The sequence below is a fragment of the Canis lupus genome, chromosome X, assembly GCF_048164855.1.
Source record: "Canis lupus baileyi chromosome X, mCanLup2.hap1, whole genome shotgun sequence".
NCBI lineage: Eukaryota > Metazoa > Chordata > Mammalia > Carnivora > Canidae > Canis > Canis lupus.
In genome coordinates this window covers 28,370-52,125 of record NC_132876.1, presented here as the reverse complement: position 1 = coordinate 52,125, position 23,756 = coordinate 28,370, and the positions used below count along the sequence as shown (strand labels likewise).

Sequence of the window (23,756 nt, the reverse complement as noted above, 5' to 3'; positions counted from 1 at the left end):
ATGGATGGATTCTTTAAGGAATCAATTTTCTGGATATACTTCGAGAGATAGCGGTATCTAAGGCCGTAGACACATGCTAGGGATGGGAAGGCTCTATGCCAGGAGCCAAAGGACTGACTCAGGTCTGGGAATCTGGGTCATGTCCTGAACGATACATACACGCTCTACCGCAGTTGGACAGGGCCCTCTACAGATTGCCTTTGGATTTGTCGACCTCTCTCCCTCGACTGCTCTTCCAAATGGCACATTTTCCATGCATGTTGCTCACTGAGTCTCCTGGAGCAGGTCCAACTACCCCCAGTCCCTGGGGTTCGTAGGCAGAGAACCTGGATGGAGGCTGTGTGGGGTCTGTGGTGGTATCATGAGTTGAGGGCAGCCTGTAGGCTGAGTGAGGCTCACTCTAAGGGTTTGTTAGCCCAGCGATGGTGAACCTGGGGCTGGCTTCTGCGTGTCTTTTCCAGTTGGCGTCTTCACTCTGAGGGGCTGGTCTGTAGTCATGTGGGACCTCCAGGTTGGATGAGGATTAGGGAGCAGGGGAGCTTGGGTTCCTGTGTGTGGGCGGCGTGGAAAGGGTTTTAGGATGCAGAAATGACAGGGGCCTTCGCAGTGAGCCTTCCTCCCTGGAATTGTTTCCCACTGACCCTCAGGAGAGTCCGTGGACTGGGGACTCATGTCTCAGGGTGCTTCCAGTCTGTGCCATACTCTCTGTTGGTGACGGTTCCGCATGGAACGATTTCTGTCTCTGTGGCAGCTTGACCATTCCTGCGACAGAGGGCTTCCCCAAGTCCCTGGGTGCCGGTACGATTGTTGGCTAGGAGAGTTCCTACCCTAATTGACCTAATTGACATAATTGAGGGTTAGGCTGAGGGTATAGGAGTTCGTGGGGTCTCTGGTGTGTTGAGAATAGTGCCAGTGTGTTTGTGTGTGTGTTTTGTTTTTTTTTTGTTTTTTTTTTTTGTGTGTGTTTTGATAATGATCTGCAGTGTTATTCCATAGTAAACAGTCCTTTGGCATCCAATTTGATGATTCAGTAATCTATGCTGTGCCATTAAAAATGTTATGTTCGTGGTTCACTTTTGTTGTTTTGTCATGATGGGTATGCATTGATAATAGGTTAAGGGAAAAAATGTACCTTTATATTTATATGGCTCCTTCATATTTAGAACTGACTGGTCATCGTGATTTTCCAGGACTCTCCCTGGATCCCTCCCATCACCCAGGAAGGGCACTGGATTAACTTCCCCAGATGTCTTAGGAGTTTTTCTTGTTTTCTGCACTATTGCAATGTATTCTTTTTATTTAAGATACTGTGTTTTATTATATGTTCTCATTCATTTGGGGAATATAAATCTTAGTGAAAGGGAATAGAAGGGAAGGGAGAAGAAATGGGTAGGAAAGGGAGACAGAACATAAAGACTCCTAACTCTGGGAAATGAACTAGGGGTGGTGGAAGGGAAGGAGGGCGGGGTTGGGGGTGGAGGTGAATGGGTGATGGGCACTGAGGGGGGCACTTGACGGGATGAGCACTGGGTGTTATTCTGTATGTTGGCGAATTGAACACCACTAAAAAATAAATTTATTATTTTAAAAAAAAGATACTGTGTTTTTCTCATATATTTTCCTGTTCTTTTGTATATTGTGTATCTCTCCTCCCATATTTCCCATTTCTTCCTTGGGAACATATTTTCCTTTACATCTTTGAGCATAGTTAGAGTAGCTACTTTAAAACCTCTGCTGTGGGAATTTTAAAAAGGAAAACCATAGCTGGGGGCATCACAATGCCAGATTTCAGGTTGTACTACAAAGCTGTGGTCATCAAGACAGTGTGGTACTGGCACAAAAACAGACCCATAGATCAATGGAACAGAAGAGAGAACCCAGAAGTGGACCCTGAACTTTATGGTCAACTAATATTCAATAAAGGAGGAAAGACTATCCATTGGAAGAAAGACAGTCTCTTCAATAAATGGTGCTGGGAAAATTGGACATCCACATGCAGAAGAATGAAACTAGACCACTCTCCTTCACCATACACAAAGATAAACTCAAAATGGATGAAAGATCTAAATGTGAGACAAGATTCCATCAAAATCCTAGAGGAGAACACAGGCAACACCCTTTTTGAACTTGGCCACAGTAACTTCTTGCAAGATACATCCACGAAGGCAAAAGAAACAAAAGCAAAAGTGAACTATTGGGACTTCATCAAGATAAGAAGCTTTTGCACAGCAAAGGATACAGTCAACAAAACTAAAAGACAACCTACAGAATGGGAGAAGATATTTGCAAAAGACGTATCAGATAAAGGGCTAGTTTCCAAGATCTATAAAGAACTTACTAAACTTAATACCAAAGAAACAAACAATCCAATCATGAAATGGCAAAAGACATGAAGAGAAATCTCACAGAGGAAGACATAGACATGGCCAACAAGCACATGAGAAAATGCTCCGCATCACAGGTCATCAGGGAAATACAGATCAAAACCACAATGAGACCCCACCTCACACCAGTGAGAATGGGGAAAATTAACAAGGCAGGAAACCACAAATGTTGGAGAGGATGCGGAGAAAAGGGAACCCTCTTGCACTGTTGGTGGGAATGTGAACTAGTGCAGCCACTCTGGAAAACTGTGTGGAGGTTCCTCAAAGAGTTAAAAATAGACCTGCCCTACGACCCAGCAATTGAACTGTTGGGGATTTATTTATTTTTTTTAAAGTTTTATTTTTTTAATTTATGATAGTCACACACACACACAGAGAGAGAGAGAGAGAGAGAGAGAGAGAGAGGCAGAGACACAGGGACACAGGCAGAGAAGCAGGCTCCATGCACCGGGAGCCCGACGTGGGACTCGATTCCGGGTCCCCAGGATCGCGCCCTGGGCCAAAGGCAGGCGCCAAACCGCTACGCCACCCAGGGATCCCGGGGATTTACCCCAAAGATTCAGATGCAATGAAACACCGGGACACCTGCACCCCGATGTTTATAGCAGCAATGTCCACAATAGCCAAACTGTGGAAAGAGCCTCGGTGTCCATCGAAAGATGAATGGATAAAGAAGATGTGGTTTATGTATACAATGGAATGTTACTCAGCCATTAGAAGCGACAGATGGAACTGGAGGGTATTATGCTGAGTGAAGTAAGTCAATCGCAGAAGGACAAACATTGTTCTCATTCATTTGGGGAATATAAATAATAGTGAAAGGGAATATAAGGGAAGGGAGAAGAAATGTGTGGGAAATATCAGAAAGGGAGACAGAACATAAAGACTCCTAACTCTGGGAAATGAACTAGGGGTGGTGGAAGGGGAGGAGGGTGGGGGGTGGGGGTGAATGGGTGACGGGCACTGAGGGGGGCACTTGACGGGATGAGCACTGGGTGTTATTCTGTATGTTGGTAAATTGAACACCAATAAAAAATAAATTTATTATAAAAAAAAAAACTCTGCTGTTTCCAACCTCTTAGTCCTGGGAGTGTTGCCTATCGATTACTTTTCCTCTTAAGTATGGGTCACCTAGTTCTGTTTATTCACGTGTCTAATACTCTTCGATTTATCTTGGCAATTGTGAATGATATAGATTGTAGATACTAGATCCTGTTAGGTTTCTCTGGAGAGTGTTGACTTTTTATTTGTATTTAAAGCAGGCTGTAAACTCTGTCTCTGATATAGGCAGCAGCCCAAACTTCTGTTCAGGTTGTTTAACCTTAGCTGGATTGCTTGGAGTTGACCTATACACATGTAGTTCAGAAGTCATCCAGAGACTTTGGTAAAGTTTGTTTTTATTTTAGGAAGTAGAGTTTAGATGTAGAATTTGGTGCACTCCACCCTTTCAGGATTTCCTCCCTTTCCACCCTTTGTGGTTGTGTTGTGGGTTGTGTGGTCTGGGAGACTTAAGGTAGTAAATTCTAGTTTCAGCATCAGATGCTCTTCACTGGACAGGGAGCCTGCTTAAGATTCTTGCTCGCTCTCTGCCCCTTCCCCCCCTCAAAAAATAGATGTGTGATTTATGTTTCTCGCCATTCCTAAGTTGTTTCATGGGCTTGAACTTTTGATTTCATCTCTCTGTGGGTCCTGGTTGTTCTCAGACTCCAAACCTTACCCCAGATGTTTTGATGCACAGAACACACACATGCATCCTGAAATGTGACCTTATTTGGTACCCTAAAGAACACACAGCCAATAAGTAAATGAAAAGATGCATATCTTTACTAATAACCAGTGAAGTGTAAATGAAAGCAACACTGAAATATCTTTGCCTATCAGATAGGCAAAGATTTAAAAGACTGATAATGTACACTGTTGGTGACTTCTGGTGGAGTAGATGGTGGTATGTTCTTGGTGTGCCACTTGGTAGTACCTGTATTTTAAAATGCTGAACTTTGAATCTCACAGTTCCATCCCTAAAATTCTTTGTCCACAGGTACTCATTCTGCTTATTAAAGGTCCATGACCAGAATTGTTCACTGCCTTTGTTGAAAGTTGCATATATGCACCAGAAAGTAACATAATGTTATATGTCATATCTCAAAAAATAAAAATAGCTTATAGTGGCAGCAATCCAAATGTTCATCCGTAGGATTATTGAACCGTGGCACATACTACCATTAAAGGCAAAAAGCAGGTTTTTATGTGCTGACCTAAAGGATGTTGAAAATAGCCAGAGGAACAAGGAGTCTGCAAAGCTCAGCACAGTATGAGTCCATCAAACATGTGCATTTGTTTTCGCACCTTTGGAAGGATTTGGCCCAACTTCTCTCAGAAGCTCGCTCTGGGGTGAGATAAAGAGGGCTCATTTTTATATTTTTCCTGTATCATTTGTTTTCTTTAAGAGTGCATCACTTTTGTGTTTAGCACCCTCTCCAGGGGAGTTTGTCGGAATGAATCTAACAGACAATCTGCCAATCAATGGACAGGTCACCAATGTCCATGTTTGGCAACCTTGGGTGTTATGGGGAATGAAGGGTCATCCCACCTCCTAATTCCCAGGTTTATTATTAGTGGTGGCAGTTGTCTGTCAGGCCCACTTGGGACAGCTGCTCTGCTCTGCATCGTGGTTTCAGATGTGGGCGGCCTGTGTAAGCCTGCCATGGGGGGGGGGGGGCTCACATCACTGCTCACTGCAGTTATATCCTGAATCAGACTGAGAGGCTTTGCTGCAAACACAGGAACGGTCATCTCCAGGTCTGGAGGGTTGGGTTCCCTTCAGACTTGCCATGGGACCCAGAAAATGCATCTGGGAAGGTGAGTCTGGCAGTCAAGTCAGCCTGAGCCAATGGCAGAGAGGGGCCGGCAGCCCAGGCCCTGGGAAGAACCTGTGGATGAACCTTGGAAGCAGTGGGGAGAATCACCCTAGTCTTACCTCCTCCAGTGTCCTTTTCTTGGGTGTCTCCCAGAGACAGCATTTTGGCAATATTTGCTAAAGAATGACAGGCTGTCACTTCTAGGTGTGAGTATTGCTGGGCAGAGGGAAGAGTACTGAGTTTGTTAGGCAGAGTTTTTAGGTGTGGAAGAGACTTTTCTTCCTCAATAACTGAGCTAGGGGTTGTTCTGGGGCCAGATGGTCTGAGCTGTAAGGACCATGAGTGGAGATGAGGTACCAGTCTTGGGGTTGGCAAAACACCTTAAAACGCTATGTCCTGGGAGGGGGGCCTTCGGGCAGAAGAGGAGCCAGAGTCTGGGGATCTCCCCTTGGGGCTGTGGATAGGCAGCAGGTGACGGTGGGATCCCAGAAGGAAGGTCAACTTGGCCAAGCAGAAGAAGGAGATATGAGGGTTCGTGCTTAAGTCATGTCCCAGAGCGCTCTTCCCAGAGGTCTGAAGCATTAACACTATCTAGAGGCAAGGTCATAATTTCTTACCCTGTTGGGGCACAACATAAATCAGACACGTCTCCCTCTGGAAGAGCCTGGTATAAAGAGGCAGCATAGTTATGAGCTTTGCTGATGTGCCTACAAAGGAGCTATGAGGACATTTCGGGGCAGAGAAGGTCAGTTAACACTGACCTGTGGTAAGAGCAGGTGCATCATTTTCCTCCTTTTAGCCCCCAGGTCCCCCAGAACTGTGTCAATACCCTTACTCTAGACCTTTCCCCCAGCACTACCTGCTTCCCTGCTCCTGTCATGAGCTGACTGGCCTCGCCTGGGGGTGTCTGGTCTGGCCAGAGCGAGCTTCGTGAAGGAAGAGGCACCCGATGCTAAAGGAAGTCAGGCAGGGGGGATAGTGTGAGGTGGGTTAGGCCAGCAGGGGACCCAGAGTGAGTTCCACTGGCCCCTGTCCGCCTGTGCCCCTCAGACTTCCATCCTTGGCTCCCTTCTTCCTTCTGCCCTAGGTCCCTCCCCCTGTCCATGCCCACCTGAGGCCCACCTCAGCTTGTCTGTCTTGTCTGTCTCCGCAGCTCCGGCCTGGTGTTGCCATGGCTCCCAGACATGCACCTCCCCAGACCCAAATACGTGAGGGTTTGAATTGCTTCCTCTTTCCCCAGAAGAGGGAATAAAGTGCTAAATAAATGTCCAGTGATATAGCAACCTCCATTCCTCTATGTCTGCCAGCTTTCTGAGTGGGTACACAGAATGACAGGGATATCACTCCATTAAAAATGTAGTCTGTGTAAAAGGGGACAGTAAGTGGATCAGGTGAAGCCAACTTGGGAGGTTGTGTCACAAGGCACCCTGCCCTGGCGGGATTCCCCTGGGGGCCAGGGTGGGTGAGGGGCTGTGTCTGTCTGGAGACCTGCCCCTGGGTCTGACAGTGTATGTGGATTCTGAGGCAGGGGTCCCTGACTTCATGGTGGGCCAGGAAACCAGGGTAGGAAAGCTGTGAGGCCCCAGCAGTCAGACCTCATGGGCTGGACCTTGGCCCTGAGGTCATAGAGGAGATGGGTCCTGAGAAAGGAGCAGAGTGCTCATGGGCTGAAGGCAGTGTCGACCTGATGGGACAAGGGCAGTGCCAGATGGTGGCATCAGCTGTGCTCCCCAGCAGGACTGTCCTGAGGGGGAGATACTGGCTTCCCTTCTCCTGCTCTGACAGCCATCCTGCGAGATTGTCTAGTGTTGTCTGAGCTGTGACAAGATCTCCTGGTGTCCTCCCACTGCCTGTTCCAGGACCGGGGAGCGTGCGGATGGGGGTTTCTACAATGCCTGGCCCAGTGTCTGTAGTCAAATGTGTGGGTAGCCCCAAGGGGAGGCAGAGCAGTGGTGTGTGCCCTGGACAAGGTAGGCAGCTCCCAGGCTTGTGTGGACACTGGTTGAACATGTGCCTAGAATAGAGGTACCAGGTGCCAGATGTTGGGGAAGAGTTGCTGCTCTCCTTGGTCTTGGCTTCTCCTCTCAGAGGGTGGCAGCCCCACCCTGCCCAGCTTGCTTTGTAGACAGAAGTGTTCTCTGTGGAAAGAGTTCTCAGAGGACAGGCAGGGACCATCCCACCATGTAGGTCTCTGCTGCTCGCCCAGAGTGGGTCCTGACACTGGTAGCTCTCAGCTGTCCCTGCTCTGGGGTCTGTGGTGCTTGGAGCCCCCACCCCCACCCCATGCTCTCAAACCATCTGCTCCTCTATTGGCCTGTGGCAGGGCTGGCCCACTTATGCACAGACAGAGGGGTCCCTCCACCTAGAGCCTGGGTCAGCTCTCAGCTGGACAGTGGCTGCTGTGCCTCAGACCCCCCCAAATCTCGGTGTTCAATCTGATCCTGTCATCACCATCCTGACTGTGGGCTGTTGTAGGCTGCTCCCCCATCTCCACCCTGTCACAGGAGGGGACAGATGCTGTTGGGGTAAGCTCGCTACAGCCTCCCGTGCTATGGCTGCTGGTGCCAAGTGATGGGGGTGCAGTCTTCCTGAGCATGGATCTTAACAGGGGTCTGTCCTGTGGGCACCTGGACAGTCTCCTGGGCTGTTGACGTGGCATCTGCTGCCTGAGCATGTGCAGGCTCCTGGAGGGCTTACGTGCTGTGGTCTGTGAGTGCATCTGCTGCTTTTTTGCCTCCTTATCAGCCATCAGGCTTGCATAACCAGGATGGCCCTGCTTCCTGTTTAGAAACTATCAGCGCACCATCTGGAGCTACAAATGGGGTGATAGGACGTCAGCAGCCTCCCAGCACCCAGGCGCTTCCTAGCAGCAGCCCCTGTCCCCAGCTAAGCTCCCATCCCCCCAGGGATTCTGTTGCCCAGGTGGACCCCCCCCCCCCCCGCACCAAGGGCCCTGCTCTTCTGAGGCACTCTCCTTTGTAGGGCGGGTAGCTCAGAACAGGGGTGCGGCCAGCCGAGCTGACAGAGGGGCAGCGCACAGCCTCTGCACTGCCACCCTCCAAATAGTCCTGGGTCAGAACACCAGAGTAGGTCTTTATTTGCGGGTCCAGCAGGGGAGGGCATGTGCAGATGTTGGCTGTGTGACCTGGGCGTGTGACCTGGGGCAAGGCTTTCCCCTCCCTGGGACTCGCTTATTTATAAGTGGGGACAGTGTGTCTACCTCGCGGGGCTGCTGGGGGGACTCAAGTGTTTGATGTGTGCTGCACTGGGGCACAAGGTCACCCTAACCCCAGGTGCCCTGTGTGATAGCGACGGGGGCTGTGCCGGCAGGGGGTGCCCATGCCAGATAGGATGCTTCTAGGCACACTCAGACACACAGCGGGCTCAGAGTCCAGAACCCTTCAGGAGAAGTGGGTTTGAGGGCAGTGTGGCCATGAGTCTGCGCTGTGGCCAGCAGGTGTTTTGGAGCGTCAGTGTCTCAGGAGCACAGCTGAGCAGGTGGTGCCCCATCTCTGCACGGCCCGTGGTGATGGTACAGGCAGTGACCCACTCAGAGCTCGCGGCCAGGAGCATGCCCCATGGGGAGCAGCCCTCAGGTGGGTCTCATGGGGAGCATCCCGTGGGGAGCGCTCTCAGCCCAGTCCTTTGCAGGCTGGTCCCTGGAGAGAGAGGCCCTGCTGCCAGAGTGGAGCACCTGGCTCCTGATCTGCACCTGTGTCAGCACCTGGGTCGGGCCTGGAGTCTCCATCCACGGGGAAGGAGGAGGTGAGGGCTACCACCAGTGTCTGTGTGAGGTGGGTTGGTGGAGAGCTTGGGGGGCAGGGCTGCCATCTCTCACCCCACAGGGAAGGGTTTGGCGGGAAGGGTGCTGGGCATGTCCTCAGGGACCTGCCTGGACTTCATTCCCGCCCATGTGCTGGGGGTCAGAGCCCATCACCTCCCAGCCGTGCCCGTGATGCCTTCTTTTGGGATCATCCTCGGGGGACTTCCTTGTCAGAGTGTCAGCTGCCAGGCCCTGAGGCAGCCACGGGGGTGGGGGTGGGGCTCCAAGCCATTACTGTTCCCAGGGCTCGAGGCTGGATCTTTCACCTGCCTCAACAACAATGTCCTAAGGATTGACTGCCACTGGTCTGCCCCAGAGCTGGGTCAGGGCCCCAGTCCCTGGCTCCTCTTTACCAGGTGAGTCTGAAGGGATAGGCTCCATGAGGGCCATGATGGTGGGATTCCTGTGAGGGCAGCAGCAGGGCTGGGCTGGTGTGGTGAGCCCTTGATGCCCACCTACTCCCTTTACAGCAACCACATGCTGGGCAGCAAGCATAGATGTGGTGCCGCCGCCTGAGGAGGTGCTCATGCCTTCCAACAACTTCACCATCACTTTCCACCATTACGTGTCTGGGAAGGAGCAGGTCAGCTTGGTGGACCCACAGTACCTGCCCTGGAGACACAGTGAGGCCTGGGCTGGGGTACCTGGACAGGGAACATCTGAAGCTTCAAGGGGATTGGGAGGCAAGATCCCATTGCCCTTAACCTCCATGGCCCAGTGAATGTTCTCCGTCCCTGCTAAGAGAGGCCCAGGGCTGGGAGGGCAAGAGCCCACTGCTTACCGGAGAGGCAGGGCTTTGGAGGAGGATGAAGATTTAGTACTTCAGGTTGGGGCAAGGGTACAACTTGAGTCACTTGAAATGCACTTCAGTCATAGCAGGAGGGACTCCAGTAAGACACCGGCCGGCACTTCCATAGCAGCTTGTGAAGGAAGATGCGGGCAAGATTTGAAATCACCTTGTCTGGCTGCAGGGGCTGGAGGAACTCACTGTCTTCGTGTTGCACCTGGGCCCTCCCTGGGAGACCTGCCTCCCAGTGAGGCCCCTGATCTGGGAGGGGAGGGCTTTGACCATGTCCCCCCCATCCCAGCATCTTTCAGACCTCCCAGTTCTGGGCATCCTGACAGACATGCCCTCATGTAGCCTCACTGTGTTTCAGTGAAGTTGGACCCTCCCTCGGACTTACACAGCAATGTCAGCTCTGGGTCCTATGTCCTGACCTGGGGCGTCAGTCCTGCCTTGGAGCCTCTGGCCACCATCCTCAGCTACGAGTTGGCCTTCAAGAAACAGGAAGAGGCCTGGGAGGTAATGCTGGGCTGACTCTCTCTCCTGGGAGCAGCAGCTCAGTGCACCTGCATTAAGTGCGTGTAGGCCCGTGTGCTGTGCATGTGTACCTGTGCCCACGTGCGTGTGCTTGGTCATGTATATGTGTGCGTGTGGGTTCTTGAGGGTCAGTGGACCCTGTCTCACCCTCACCGCCTGCTAACTGTTCTCTGCCCCACAGCAGGCCCGGCACAGGGATCACATTGTCGGGGTGACCTGGCTCACCCTTGAAGCTATAGAACTGGACCCTGGCTCCAGCTATGAGGCCAGGCTGCATGTCCAGATGGCCACACTGAAGGAGGAGATGGTGCAGGAGCAGCACCGTGAGGGCCAGTGGAGCGAATGGAGCTAGTCTGTGTGCTTCCCATCTCCTCAGAGCCCTGTTCAAGGTGGGGGTCTCCCTCCTAGAGGGACTCCCCTCACTCGTGCATCATACCGTCCCACCCTCTCACCCTCTTGGAACCCCCTCCCTGAGGCAGTCATGCCCCAGCTGACCACCCTCCCTGGAGACAGGAGAGTTTTAAGGAGGAAACAACCACCTGCTAAATATTGGGCCTCTCCGAACCTGTGGTTGTTGTCTGTCGCTGGTGTGAGTGTGGCCCCGGGTGGCACACCAGGCCTGTGCTTCTGTCTCTGGAGCCTGGACATTGTCCCTGTCCTGAAGGAGGGCAGGGCTGACCCCTGTGAACTGGTGGGAAGGGGTCTGACCCTGATGACCTTGCAGATGTAAGAGGTGAGGGCCAGGGGCAGGTGATTCATTAGCAGGCATGACACAATCCCTGTGGCCTATGAGCAAATTTCCAGTGTGGCCCAGGGCACTCCTAGGGGTGCTTTGCCATGTGCATTTGGAAGAACATCCTGGTGCCACAGAGGCTCACAGCCCTGGGCCCTTCCTTCCCGTGGGTTCTCACCTGTTCTTGCTTCGAGGATAGCCCAACAGCAGCACCCTTGTTGCTGTGCCCGTCTTTCTGCTGCTGACCAGCCTGACCTACCTCGCAGTGTTCAAGCTTTCACCCAGGTTGGTAGCCAGGGTGTGTGTGTCTGTGTGCACACGTGCTATTGTGCTAGCATGTCTCTGTGTGAGTTTCTGTGTGCATGTTCATGTGTGCAGATGTGAGTCAGTGTGTGCGTGTGTAGGTGTGTGGTAGGTGGGGCATCTCGGGCCAGACCGGTCATTGCTCCCCACTGTCTGGTCCTGGATGGGGCGGGGGTTTTGAAGCCTCTGCCCTGGACCCGTGGAGAGTTCCCCAGTTGATGGGTGTGTTGGGGGCCCTATGGCTCCAAAGAGGCCCAGAAGAATCCAAATTCATCGGGCCCAAGCCACCCAAGATCCTCATATCTGGCTTTTGGAGGTGCTCTGTGGTTTGCTCATGTTTAAACACTTTCCACAAAAATGCAGTCTTGGGAATCTGCTGTGCTCAGAGTCCTGGTGAATGCCCCAGAGAACAAAACAGGCATGGCCCCGTTGGCAACCATCACCCCTGTCAGGTCATAGGAGGGGGCCCGTAGGAGACGGACTGGGTGTGGACTGGCAGCAGAAAGGATGCGAGGAAGTGGGAACAATAGAGTGGGGTGTTGTGGGGGGAGTGGGTGGGGGGGTGGGGAAGGAGATGGCTGGGTGGGCTGTGGCGGCCGGACTTGACCTGGGAGCACAGGAAAGCTCTTGAACCACGTGAAACTATGTGACAAGGCCTGGTTTGTATTTTGAGAATAGATTTGAGTGGGGGGAGGACCCACCTGGAGGCCTTGGTGGTGTCCAGAGGGTGTCGATTTGCTTGGAGCCAGCAGGAGAAGTAGAGAGGGAGCCATGTGGAGGGAATTGGCAGGCCTTAGGAAGAGAAGCCGAGGGGGCAGATGAGCTGTGACCTGTGGACCCCTGAGGTGGGGAACTGAGGCTGGGGAGGCTGATGTGGACTTGCTATGTCAGAGTCCTGAGCCACATCTTTGTGGGGGGCCAATGGGTCTGGTCTGTTGCTCAGGGAGGAGTCAGGTGGGGCAGTGAGCTGCCTCCTGGCTGCTAGGGGCACACATGTGCCTCACTCTGGGAGGAGGACGCGAGGGCTCTCCCTGTGGCCTTAAACCCACTATTGCAGCTCACCCTGTAAAGGACACGTGTCTTGGTGTAAGGAGCCCTATGGGGTCATCAGCCCAGGAGGCTGCACGGGCACATGCTGGGTCTTGCCCTGAGAGCAGGTCTGCCCCCAGCTAGAGGTGAGAGAGGCAGCAGCACAGATGAGGCAGGGCTGCCTCTGGCTGGAAGGGAGTGAAGCTCCCACGGGACCTCAGGCCTCCTGGAACTGGGGCCTCCGAGGACCCCCCTCCCCCAACCCCTTGGGTGTGCGTAGGCCTCTAGCTGTCCTCTCCTGGCCTCAGGATGAAGAGAAGCTTCTACCAGAACGTACCCTCTCTGGCGCCATTCTTCCAGTCCCGCTAGTGTGCACCACGGGGACTTCCAGGTGCATGCACAGCCTGTGGCAGGAGTGGGAGTGGGGCTGGGGTCACCCACAGGTTTGGCCTGCCCAGGATGTGGGCTTCGGTGAGAGCGGGAGCTAGTGTGGGAGCCTTTGTCAGTGCTTTGAGCTTTTTTTGGTATACGTAGTGGGTTTAAATTTACACACTGTGTCTCAAATGCATCAAAACAATTAGCTGTATTCTCTATTGCGGGTTTCTTTTTGTTTTGGAGGGAGTAGCAGCCCCTGAAAGGTAGATGGTCATTTTGTGGTGCAGACTATGGTGGTGTCCTGCAGCTGCCATGTGTCTTGTGCCTGCTTCTTTGAAGATGTCTGTGGGGAGGGTCTGGTGCTGGTGCTGTCCTTGGGGCCCTCGGTGGTCTGTGGGCTACTGCTCTGGTGGTTGCTATGGAGCTCCTGGCCCTTCCTTGTTCCCCTGGGTAGTGTGCTGGCACCCTGGCCACTGAGCACACCCCACATACCCCCTTTGTAGTGCCCTGGTGAGCACCACCAGCGGGGTCTTCACATCAGACCCCTCCAGTTCCCTCTGGCCTGGGGGCTCTTGCCCTCTGGGCTCCAGCAGGTGGTTTCAAGTTCCCCACTGCTGGTAGAAGATGGCATGTGATGCTTCCTGGGGTTCTTGGGCCTGTTCTTCCCCGATCCCCCTGCCATTGCTGGGCTTCCCTCTGCCTCATCATTGTGTCTCTAAAAAGGGAGCCCAGAAAAAAAAATTTAGAAAGGGAGTCCAATTTTCAGTTTTGGATTGTTGTACAAAAGTATAACTCGAGACTTAAAGCAGAGCATCTTGTCTTTGGTGGAGGCCACCTCCTTCTCTCAGGTAGTGGCCGGACCCCTGAGGTCATCTGGGCTGCACGCACCCAGCCCTACTTTGGAGACCCATGTCACCTGCCAAGTTATTTAGACCCCTCAGGGGTAGGGTGGGCGTGGGGGTGGTCTAGAGCCATGGGTCAGCTCTCCAGGGAGCAGGGCAGTAACAGAGGGCAAGGTATGTGTGGTCCATTTGGTGGTGGTTCCTGGTCTCACCTAGGAAATACTTCCCTTTAGGAGATGGGGGGCCTCTTGTGGCCCCACGGAGGGGTACAGGTCTGCTGCCCTCAGCCTAAAGGTATCATTCCCGACAGCGTCTCTGTGTGAGTGTGTGAGTGTGTGGGTGGGGGGTCCAGGAGAGGGGCACAGTCTCTGTAGCCCATGGAAGCGGCCGAAGCAGCAGCCAGGGACTTTCTCTGTCCTTGGCACCTGTCACTACCTGTACCCTGTTTCGGGCTGCTGTGAGCACCATGTGGTGAGGTGGGGCATTACTAAGGGTCCTGGGCTACTGATAGGCTGGCACGTGGGGGTAAGATAGAATGTTCCGAGCACAGTCACTGTTTGGACTCTGGGCGAGGATTTCAGGAGAGCTTCTTGGAGGAGGAGGGAAGGCTGCTTCCAGAGAGAGTCCTGAACATGCGGCCTGAGCCCTTCCCCTACCCCCACCCCATGCTCTCTGTACTAGACCTGGATCAGGGCCCACATAACTGGCCTGCTGCCGAGCCCAGACCCTGTCAGTTCCCCACAAGGAGCCTCGGAGTGCAGTGTCCAGGAGGTCATTGCGTGGCTGACCTATGACCCAGTGGATCCCTGGCAGTCAGTGGTCCCAGAGGACGAGGAGGAGGGCCCTGGGTGCTGGCTTCCCAGGGGCTGTGCTGGGAGCAGGGCATGTGCTACATGGAGGGCAGCCACCTGCCTACCTGCCGCAAGAGGACTGAGCACCCCCCCAGGCCAGCTCCCCCACAGAGGGCAACAGTGGTGACTGGGCTGCTCTGGGGGCTGCTACCCCTCTACCTTCCCAGGAAGCACACGGAGCTCTGGGCCCAGCCAGGCTTTGGCCCATGGCCTTTCTGGTGACCAGCATAGCCTGGATGCCTGGCGAGGGAAGTACCTTTGTGGGAGTCGGTCATGGTGAGAGGAAAGACCCTGCTGAATGGGTTGCATGAGGACCTCAGGGTGTTGGCCTCGCTCCTACCCTCTGCAGTGACTGGGTGTGATCTAGAGCCCCGACTTGGCCAGCTGCATAATGTCCATTTTGCGGAAAATGGACCAAAGTCTCTCTGAGAATGGAGCCTCTGCACAGACATCCTGTCTGGACAGAGGCCAGCGGGTGACCCCTTCCTCCCTCCCCTCCCCTCCCCTCAGCATCCTGCCACTCAGCACCCCCACCCTGGCCCACCACTTCCCTCCCTGCTTTCTGGCTTCACTCGGACCCCTCAGAAAAGATGGGTGTGGGCCCACCGCCTGTTCTGCCCTCACCCCCTTAAAGGGTCTGCCTGCACCCAGCAGACTCAAGGGAGGTGCTAGGACCTCTTTCTGTGCCTTCCTGAGGTCCCTCTCCTCCTGAGATTAGAAGGGGTCCAGTGGGTCTTTCAAACCACTGCTGGCTGGGAGAGGGGCCAGAGGAGCACAAAGGGATGGGGTCAGTCTATTATCGGGCTCTCTGGGGTTGGAGGTGCTGAGGTTTTACACGTAGGGTCAAGTGGAGGTGGAGGTGCCTACCCCTGGGGATCTGGTGACCCCTGTGGTCCACGCAGAAGAAAGCACTTGCAGCCCTAGGCTTCCAAAGGCACAGGCCCCCTCTGCCTCAGACAGGCTTCCCCCTCCCCTTTGCATGCCAGTGGCGCCCCTGGGGGTTTACGGGGAGCCTCAGAGGAGCCAGACTGTGGTCAGCAGGGGTGAACCAGGACCCAGAATGTATTTTTAGCATGTAGAGAGCAGGAAGGGTGTGGACAGAAGTGAGGTGCAGACATCTTTAGTTCTAACCAAGTATTAAAAAAAATAGCTTGAATTCACTTCCTGGAGCTGACCCCTGGGCTGGTATCAGAGCAGCAACTGTGTGGCCCTTGTGGCTACCCAGGGATCCTGCATGTGACGAGTGACCACCCACAGCTGGGACGCCTGTTCTGCGTGGCTGGAGACACTGTATCTGTGAATCACATTTTCTCTCAGTGACATGCAGAGACCCAACTTTGGGCTGGAGCTTGAACATGCACCCCTTGGAGGCTGCGTGATGGGAGGTGAGCCATGCTTGCCCCTTTGGCCACGTCGCTCTGAGTTCCCCTGAGCAAGTCGCCTGCATACCTCTGTGCCCAGAAAACTCTGGCTTCCCCCTTTGGAGATGAGATGACCCTTGGACATTGTGTGCTCTGAGATCCAATTCACAGCAGAGCCAGGTTGGGAGATCTTGGGAGGAGGAAGTTGCTGAGCACCGGGTTCTGAAGGAGTCAGAGAGCCAGCGACTGGGAACCCCAGTCCTTGATGCGGCTGCTGTTTCCAGGGAGTTGGGTGCATGATGCTGCTGGAGCTCGAGGGCCCCACACGTGGCTGGCTGGACCATGGAAGGCCTGGAAGGCCAGACTGAGGGCAGCAAGGGAAGGGGACTCTCCCTGACGGGGGAGGATGTCCAACAGTTTCTCTTGGCTTAAAAATTCAAAAAAAATCTTAAAAACAAACCATCTCTCCCCTTAACGTGGGGGCTGAACCCACATCCCTAAGATCAAGACTTGCATGCTCCACTGACTGAGCCAGCCAGGCGCCCCTCTTTCTTTCTTTTTCAGTGTGGTGAAATCCACATAATTTAACCCTCTTTCAAAGTGTACAGTTCAGTGACATTCAATACATGGTGATGTTGTCTGACCATTGTCACTCCCACAGGAAATCCCCTTCCCGTTAAGCAGTCGCTCCCCCCGGGCCCTCCGAAGGCCCTTGCCTGCTCCCCGTCTCCATAGATTCGCCTCTTCTGGGCATTTTGTAGAAATGGAGTTATATGATACGTGACTTTTTCCACGGCCTTTTTCCTCAGCATAGTGTTTTCAAGGTTCGCCCACTTTGCAGTATCAGTGCCTCAACCCTTACTGTGACTCGATGGTATTCCATTGTGTGGAGGGACCGCACCTAGCCATTTTGCTCAACCCTTGGGCTGTTACCAGTTTTTCCCTGTTGTGAGCAGCACTGCTGTGAACATTCATGTAAAAGTTGTTTCAGTACCTGTTTTCTAAGTTTTTGTGTATATTCCTAGGAACGGAATTGCTAGATCATATGGTAACTCTATGTTTAGAATTTTTGAGGAACTGCCAAGCTGTTCTCCACAGTGACTTCAGCATTTTACATCAATGATGTACTCAGGTTACAATTTCTCCACATCCTCACCAACTGTTGTTAGTGTCCTTTAAAAAAATGTTTTTTAAGTTTCTTAATTTAAATAATCTCTGCATCCAATGTGGGGCTTGACTCACGACCCTGAGATCGAGAGTCCCATGCTTGGGGTGCTTGGGTGGCACGTTCGATTTGAAGTGTCCAACTCTTGGTTTCTGTTCAGGTCATGATCTTGGGGTCATGCAATCGAGCCCCATGTAGGACTCAGCACTCGGTATGGCATCTGTTTGGGATTCTCTCTCCCTCTCCCTCTGCAACTCTCATTCATTCTAACTCTCTCTGAAATAAATAATCCTAGAAAAAAAAAAAGTCACATGCTATTCCAACTAAGTCAGCCAGGCATCCCTTAAATCACTGTTCTGATGGGTATAAAGTGGTACCTCAGTGTGATTTTGATTTACATTTTCCTGATGGTTGGTTATGTTGAACATCTTTTCATGGGCTTCTTGTATGTCTTCTTTGGAGAAAATCCTGTTCAAGTCCTTTGCCTATTTTTTAATTGGATTGCTTGTCCTTGTGGTGTTGAGTTGTAGGAACTCTTTATATATTCTGATATCAAAGTCATATCAGATATTCCATTTCCAAACATTTTCTTAAATTCTGAATGTTATTTGGTGTCATATACAACAAATCATGGCCTAATCCAAACCCAACAAACACATGAAAAGATGCTTAACATCCTTATACATCAGGGAAATGAAAATGAAAACCACAGTGAGATGCCATTTCACACCCAGGGAATGGCTGTTATCTAAAAAAATGGATGTGAAAAAATTGAAATTATCATGCTCTGTGGATGGAGTTGAGAAAAAATACTGGTGAGGGTTACACATCAATGTGAATATTCACTTAAAAATGTTGAAAATGGGACATCTGGGTGGCTCAGTTGTTGAGCGTCTGTCTGCCTTTGGCTCAGGGCGTGACCCCCGGGGTCCTGGGATCGAGCCCCATATCAGGGTCCTTGCAGGGAGCCTGCTTCTCCCTCTGCCTCTATCTCTGCCTCTCTCTCTGTGTCTTTGTTGAATAAATAAATAAAAATTTAAAAAATATGTTGAAAATGGTAAATTTTGTTATGTGTATTTTGCCATAATTAAAAATAAAAATTAATGAGAGGAAAACTTTGTTATGTTATCACACCCTCAAAGAAAATCAATGTAAGGATTGGTCCTGCAGGACACCTGGGTGGCTCAGCGATTGAGTGTCTGCCTTTGGCTCAGGGCGTGATCCTGGAGTCTCGGGATCGAGTCCCACATCGGGTTCCCTGCACGAAACCTGCTTCTCCCTCTGCCTATGTCTCTGCTTCTCTCTGTGTGTCTCTCATGAATAAATAAATAAAATCTTTCTTTAAAATCTCTAAAATTAGGAGTGTAGACATAGGCTGGAAGACTTGCATATATTTCCTTACATTGTCATCTGAGCAGATTTAGTTCCCATGGTATACAAGTTTTTTTATACAATTCTCTATAAAAAGGGCTTTTGGAAGAGACGGCTGGCACTAGGAACTAAGATAATGAATACAGGAGCCAGGATAATCCTGAAGTATCAGAAAGTGAATACCAATAATGAAAATCCTACCAAGTTGAAATTATGTCAAAGGAAACAGGAGACAACAGAAAGAGCCACAGCAGGAATAAATTGATCGAACACTCTACTGGTGGAATGAAACCAAAGCCTAAAATAACTACCAGGTGTTCACACTGGTAAAGATAACATATTACATAGACTTTTCTTTTGTAATGAGTAGAAAACAATGCACAATTCCAAATGCCTGATGTAGACAGCCATCCATCACAGAGGTGGAGCTAAATCTATGAAACATCTGACCATTTCCTCCTCAACACTGTCAAGGTCATTGAAATGAGGAGAATCTCAGAAATTGTCAGAGCCAAGAAGAGTCTGAAGAGATATGATGACCACATGTCATGTGGTGCCACACACAGGACCTTGGAGCAGCAAAACTAGAACAGAGGGGAACTGGACACAAAATGAACTTCAGTTAAGATATTGGTTCACCAACTGTGACAATTCTGGGGAGAAAAGAGAATAGAAATTAAAAGTCAAATAAGAGAGGGGGACCTGGGTGGCTCAGCTACTTAAGTGTCCGACTCTTGATCTCAGATCAGGCCTTAATATGAGGGTTGTGAGTTTAAACCTTGCATTAAGCTCCACACTGGGTGTGAAGCCTATTTAAAATAAAATTTTGAAATAATTTTTGGGACGCCTGGGTGGCTCAGCAGTTGGGCGTCTGCCTTTGGCTCAGGGCGTGATCCTGGAATCCCGGGATCAAGTCCCACAGCAGGCTCCCTGCAAGGAGGCTGCTTCTCCCTCTGCCTATGTCTCTGCCTCTCTCTATGTATCTCTCGTGAATAAAACAATAAAATCTTTTTTAAAAATTTAAAATATTTTAAAAATCTAATAGAACACTGGAACACTGGAAGCCTAGAGAAAATGGGTAACTTCCAAGTAAAAACAGTAACAAAATGGGCCCTGAGATGATGAAAACAGAAACAGACCAATGAACAGGTTATTGGGTCATAAGGGTGTGGTCTCCCTTAAAAGAGACCCCAGCACGTTCCCTCCAAGTGAGGATAAAACAAGTCTGCTGCTGGGGGATCCCTGGGTGGCTCAGTGGTTTGGCGCCTGCCTTTGGCTCAGGGGCGTGGTCCCAGGGTCCCGGAATTGAGTCCCACATCGGGCTCCATGCATGGGGTCTCCTTCTCCCTCTGCCTGTGTCTCTGCCTCTCTTTCTGTGTGTCTTTCATGAATAAATAAATAAAATATTTTAAAAAACAAGTCTTCTGCCAGAGATACCCTAATCTCAGACGTGCACCCTCCAGAACTGTGAGAAATAAATGTCTATTGTTTATAAGCCACCTGGTGTATGATATTTTGATAGCCTAAATTAACTGAGATGGTCAGCAATGATGTACAGAACAAATGGACATGAAATGAAAAAAACTACAGCTCAAAAATTAAGGTTCTTAGGTATAAATCTAACAATGTACATAAAAATATTCATAAAACATTAAAACAGATGAGAGAAATCAAATAACATATAAATAAATGCGCTTTTTGCCTCAGTGCATCCAAGAGAGAACAGGATGGCTCACCAACAACTGTACTGGAGCCATCCAAGGAACTTGGGTCAGGGTTCCTTTTTTCCACCTCTGCTCAAACCTATGCAGTCTGACCCAGAAATACTGCCTCAATAGGTGCTGCCAGAGTTTTTATCGGTCCATGAGGGATACCAGCTTCAGTAAATTGGATTAAATGAGTCTCCTTGAATGAGCCATCCCATTCAAGATCCCCATCCCATCTGCCTCAATTCAGATATCCAAAATAACCCCCCCTTTAAAAGATTTTATTCATCTATTCATGAGAGACACAGGCAGAGGGAGAAGCAGGCTCCCTGCAGGGAGTCCGAGGCCGGACTCGATCTTGGGATTCCAGGATCATGCCCTGAGCCAAAGGCAGAGACTCAACTGCTGAGCTATGCTGGTGTCCCCAGGATAACCCCTTAATGTTGACTCACTGTAGATAAAATAAAAATACTTCAATTATGAAAAAAACATAGATAACTGCAAAGATATTCCTTGTCCAGGAGCAAAGCACTTGATATTGCTTTTTTTCCCTAAGATTTTGTTTATTTATTAGAGAAAGCATGAGAGGGGGGAGGGTCAGAGGGAGAAACAGACTCTTCACTGAGGTGGGAGCTCAATGCAGGATTCAGTGCAGGGCTGGATCCTGGAACTTGATCCTGGGAGATCAGGATCATGATGTGAGCTGAAGGCAGACGCTTAACTAACTGAGCCACCCAGGTGTCCTATACTCAATATTGTTAAAATGGCAATTATTTGTTTTTTAAGATTTTATTCATGAGAGAGAGAGAGAGAGAGGTCTGAGCCACTGAGGCTACCCAAATAAAATATTTTAAGAAAAGATTTTATTTATTTGAGAGAGACAGTTACTGACACAGAGCATGAGCAGGGGGCAGAAGGTAGAGGCAGAGGGAGAACCAGACTCCGCACTGAACAGGGAGCTCCATGCCAGGCTGGGTCCCAGGACCCAGGGATTATGATCCCAGAGGTAGGCAGACTGTTAACCAACTGAGCCACCCAGGTGCCCAATACTTGTGTATTTTAAGTTTATCTGCAATCTTGTGTGAATTTTACTGTAAGTTATAAAGTTTTTGTGTACATTTTATATCCTTTCCTTTTTTAGAAAGACTTTGAGGGCAGCCCCGGTGGCGCAGCGGTTTAGCGCCGCCTGCAGCCCAGGGCGTGATCCTGGAGACCGCGGATGGAGTCCCACATCGGGCTCCCTGCATGGGGCCTGCTTCTCCCTCTGCCTGGGTCTCTGCCTCTCTCTCTCGCTGTGTCTCTCATGAATAAATAAAAAATAAAATCTTTAAAAAAAAAAAGACTTTGACACAGAGAAAGAGCACCAGCAGGCAGAGCAGCAGTCAAAGGGAGAGGGAGAAGCAGACTCCCCGCTGAGCAAGTAGCCGCTTGTGGGCCTGGACCAACCCCAGGGCCCCAGGATTATGGCCAGAGCTGAAGGCAGACGTTTAACCGACTGAGCCACCCAACGGCCCGCATTCTATATGCTTTCCAGTTAATTGTTCCTTAAGTATTTCTGGAGAAGCTGGGATATTTTACTCCGTTTCACTGAGAAAGTTCTAGCATTTATTGGATTCAGCTGGGCCCTGGGAGGGGCGGGCGCTTCCCCTGAACTAAGTGCACTCGAGTCCCGCACCGCCTCCACCGCCCCCCGGGGGTGCCCCAGCCCAGCTCCCGACCAGACCAGCGCAGGGCGGCAGGTGAGGTCCAGAGGCCTAGTCTCTGCCTGTTATGGCAGGAGGCCCGCCTTCTCCGCCTCCGCCGCGGAGGTGGGGCCGCGTCCACGCGGGCCGGAGACCCTCAGGACCCGCGGCGGGAGGAGCAGGTGAGGAGACGCCGCCGAGCGGGGTTGCTGGGGGCCGTGCTCACAGGACCAGCGGAGGATGCCGCGCTGCACCGACGCGGGGGTTTCCGGGCCGTGTTTGCGGTGACCTGGGGTCCCGCGCAGGGCCATGCCGGGGCTAGGGTGTACCCCGTTTCTGGGCTCGGGATCCCGTGGGAAGCTGCGCTCAGCCGTGTTATGTGCCACACGGATTCGGGTCCTGCAGCCCCTCAGGCCGTTTGCAGCCGGGGAGCTCCCGCCGCCGCCGCCTCCGCCTGCAGGGTCCTCTCGCGTCTACACTGCTTCGGGGCTGTTGGCTCCGTGCGCGTGACCACGCCGGTGGGAGGTCGGAAGGACTGCGCTGACTGCGTAGACAGCCTCGGGGAGCGGTATTTTCACAGCATCGGGTCTTCCGGTCGCCGAGCACGGAGGGTCCCAGTGGCCGCGTGTCGCCCTGGGTGTCCCCGGGGGTGCGGGTCGGGGAGCAGGCCTGTCACCTGTTCATTATTCCCTGGGGAGGGAGGCAGCTGGGCGGCTGTGTCGGAGGAGCGTTCCTGGAGAGCAGCAGGTTGAGACATGGAGGCTCCTCAGGGCCGGGCTGCAGGGGGTCAGGGTCTCCTGTCGCGGGGTGTCTCTCCTGCGGGGTCCTCCTGCTGGGGCCTGTCCTGGACATGGGAGCGGGGCCCCCCTCCAGCCTCCCCTCCTAAACACCCCACTTCATTCACTGTCACACTTGTCACTAGGCTTTGCTAGAGGGCTGTGGAAAGTTGGAAATCTGAATCCCCTGCTTCTTCTGCGCCGCAGACACAGGAGCCTCCGGGGTAACCATCCTGCAGGCCTCTGGGTGACAGGCGGCCTCCCTCTGCGGCTGAGCTAGGCCCGGGTGGCGCTTGGCCTCCGTCATGGAGCTGGACGTGCTCTGCTCCTCTGGCGAGGTGTGACGTGAGTGTAGGAGTCACTGAGTCCTCGGAGATTTCAGACCTGCAGAAAACCTGTCCCAGCAGCACAAACACTCTGTACCCCAGCCCCCAGATGCCCCAGCCGCCGTCCCCTTACCTCCCTTACCTCGGCTGCCCCTTCACAGGGCGTGTCTTAGCCAAACCCGGGACGCCCTCCCCAGGATGCAGCACACAGCCCTGTGGGAGGAGATGCCACAGATGATGCATTGTAACCCCAGCACAGTTCTCACCTGTGTTCATCTGCACACTGTCTAAAATGCCTTTACTATTTGAATCCAATTTTCTTACCGTAGTTAGGATTAGGTTTAGGTTTAGGAATTGGGGATTAGGATTACAGTATAGGGCAAGATTTGGTAAGGGTTAGAGTAAGGATCAGGCTCACAGTTTGTGCTCCAGGGGCATTAAACGAGTGCATGGGCTTAGTTTTCCTCCAGATTTCTTCAGCTCTACCCCTTGCCAATCTCCAAAAGTCACATTTCCTACTGTGTCGGAGGCCAAGTCTTCTGGGGTCATTCAGCTGTCTGAAATCCCTTGGGGATCAGAGCCAGGCTCTGGGTTGGGTCAGATCAGAACCCAGCCTAGAGTTAGGGTTAGGGCCCAGGAGCTTGGAGGGTCCTAGGTGGCGGTAGTTTCGAGATCTGCCTTGAGAGCTGAGTAGAGGGCGAAGGTGAGGATGAGGCTCAGGGTTTGTGTTCAGGGGGATGCTGAACATGGAGCTTGGCTCAGGGTTATGGTTACGGTTTGGATTACAGTTAGGGGTTAGGTTACTGATAGGATTAATGTTACTGTTTAGGGTTAGGGTTACAGATTAGGG

General features: G+C 51.9%; 1 protein-coding gene across 1 annotated transcript; it reads left to right on the top strand.

Annotated features, from left to right (window-relative positions):
* Window positions 1–5,215: 5,215 nt before the first annotated feature.
* Window positions 5,216–22,556, top strand: IL9R (interleukin 9 receptor). Its single transcript, XM_072816415.1, is given in 14 exon segments — window positions 5,216–5,243; window positions 8,894–9,007; window positions 9,310–9,421; window positions 9,536–9,565; window positions 9,567–9,688; window positions 10,223–10,368; window positions 10,568–10,811; window positions 11,314–11,404; window positions 12,760–12,813; window positions 12,815–12,922; window positions 14,652–14,795; window positions 15,837–15,904; window positions 16,906–16,928; window positions 21,900–22,556. Coding segments are annotated over 14 exon segments (1,941 nt in total).
* The last annotated feature ends 1,200 nt before the right edge of the window (window positions 22,557–23,756 follow it).